Source organism: Protomyctophum bolini (genome assembly GCF_963924005.1).
Source record: "Protomyctophum bolini genome assembly, chromosome: 18".
Taxonomy (NCBI): Eukaryota; Metazoa; Chordata; class Actinopteri; order Myctophiformes; family Myctophidae; genus Protomyctophum; species Protomyctophum bolini.
In genome coordinates, this window is record NC_137879.1 from 34978427 (window position 1) to 34980481 (window position 2055).

The 2055-nt window shown below is 45.2% G+C and overlaps 1 protein-coding gene across 2 annotated transcripts in view; it reads right to left on the minus strand.

Annotated features, from left to right (window-relative positions):
- Nucleotides 1-932: 932 nt before the first annotated feature.
- The window catches only part of rnls (renalase, FAD-dependent amine oxidase), a 13792-nt gene continuing 12669 nt past the window's right edge, over nt 933-2055 (minus strand). Inside the window, exons 7-8 of one of the 2 annotated variants that reach the window (XM_080788580.1) lie at nt 1230-1378; nt 933-1189 (exon numbers count right to left, since the gene is read on the minus strand). In XM_080788580.1, coding sequence (XP_080644706.1) covers nt 1090-1189; nt 1230-1378 — 249 coding nt within the window. In that variant the 3' untranslated portion in view covers nt 933-1089. Of the gene's footprint in view, nt 1190-1216; nt 1379-2055 lie in introns of those variants that run through there. The other variant, XM_080788581.1, reaches the window with a different exon arrangement.

Here is a 2055-nt window from a genome sequence, read left to right on the forward strand (position 1 = left end):
GACACAATCCAGCAAAAAGGCCCACAACTCGATTTTTACAGATTACAGTTTTTTACAGTTGATTAAAGTACAGAATGTAAGCTTTCATATGATGTATCATTCAATGAAATTTGACAATAATGGAAGGAGATGGGCGCCGGTGATCAGAGCGTGAAACCTGAGGACAAAGAGATTCCAGGACCTAATCGAAAACAACATGCAAACCTCGGAACTGCGCTTCTCTGCCCCCGAAACCGTGTTAAAAAAACAAGCCCACTTTGACGTATAAATGTATACATTTCATTTGCCCAAATGAACAATCTTGTTGGAATGAAAACCTTCTTCAACATTCAAACTGTGTTAATATGAAGGGGAAAAAAAGAAAATCACATAAAAAAAGAAACGAGTTCATTTATTGATTTACTCAATTTTCATTCTGGCGAGATGAGGCACTTTTTTGCTGGAGTCCGTCACACATTTGAGACCGCTCTCGACTTCCGCTCGCTCCAGCTGGAATTGAGTTATAATTGGGAACCCGGTGTCACAGAGAGGATGACGGGGATGATGAATGAACGGTGAAGCTGCGTTTGAGGTAGCAGTTTGTGTGTCGGACGACGAAACACGGTGCGGTGGACGGACGGACGCAGGATATAGGAGCCGAAGCACAACTCTCTACAGGCCCGTCATAATCATCACACACTCGTCTACGTGTAGTCACAGCTGTTTGAGATGATGGCAATCATTTTTGTCATAATCGTTTCCATGTTGACAAAATGTTCACGCAAAAAAAAACCCCATGGAAATAGCAGATCAACAAAGCTTACGACGCGTCACGTTGTCAGTAATGTCTTTGTATATTTAATTAAAAATGTAAAACCCATTTTGGTGTTTTAGCATATCTACAAGCTCATAGCGCGCCACCGCGTGGCGCGCTACGAGCTTGTATAGGTCTGCTATTTTTGAAAAATCGTAAAAATGTGGCGCAAATCTTTGAATTATATATTCTTTCAAAGTGAATGTTTTTAACTCGGGTCTAAATGGGTTATAAGTTCCTCGAGCATACGAAGCCTAAACATTCATTTTCAACTTACATTTTGTAATCATGACGGCCTACAACTTTCCTCCCTTCCTCTCCTCTCGTTTTTTTATTATATAGGAGCCTCTCCTCTCCTCTCCTCTCCTCTCCTCTCCTCTCCTCTCCTCTCCTCTCCTCTCCTCTCCTCCCCTCCCCTCCCCTCTCCTCTCCTCACAGAGAGCCCTTCAGTGCGTCACAGAGTCGTAGGGCCGACTCCACGCAGCCGTCGTAGTTGGAGTGCGTGAAGGCGTCTCCGCCGAACAGCAGCGGAGGTCTGCTGTGCACGGTCATCTGTCCGGGACAGCCAGGCACCGAGACCGAGACCTACACACACACACACACACACACACACACACACACACACACACTTGAAAGAAACTCTACAACAAGTGCTTCAGCGTACAGATCACGGGCACAGAAAGCATCGCCTTCTCCATATATGGCGACTGCCAATTATTGCAGACACCGAACTGAATTTTGCCGATGCCTGATCAGCTCTCGGCGGCTTGGGCATGCCTGCAATCTGCAGGCCCCTCACGACTGAGTTATGGACATTACCGAGGCTTCCAAATATGAACACAAGTAGTTTACATTTGTAGCCAAGCTAGTATAATAGCATCCTTAAGACGCTGGTACTTAAGCACCGTGGTAAGGAATGCCTCTTCCAGACTGTGGTCAAATGTACACACACACACACACACACACACACACACACACACACACACACACACACACACACACACACACACACACACACACACACACACACACACACACACACACACACACACACACACACACACACACACACACACACACACACACACACACACACACACACACACATTAATATCGTCGTTGTCGAGCAGAAACCATGTCATTCCATGTTCTGACTTTTTGATAGTTTTTTCGTATATTAACTTGCCTGCTGGCTCAAGCCCCTCGCTATAGCCACACCCATTTAAAAACAAATCTGGTGATATGAAAATTCAGGGTATTAT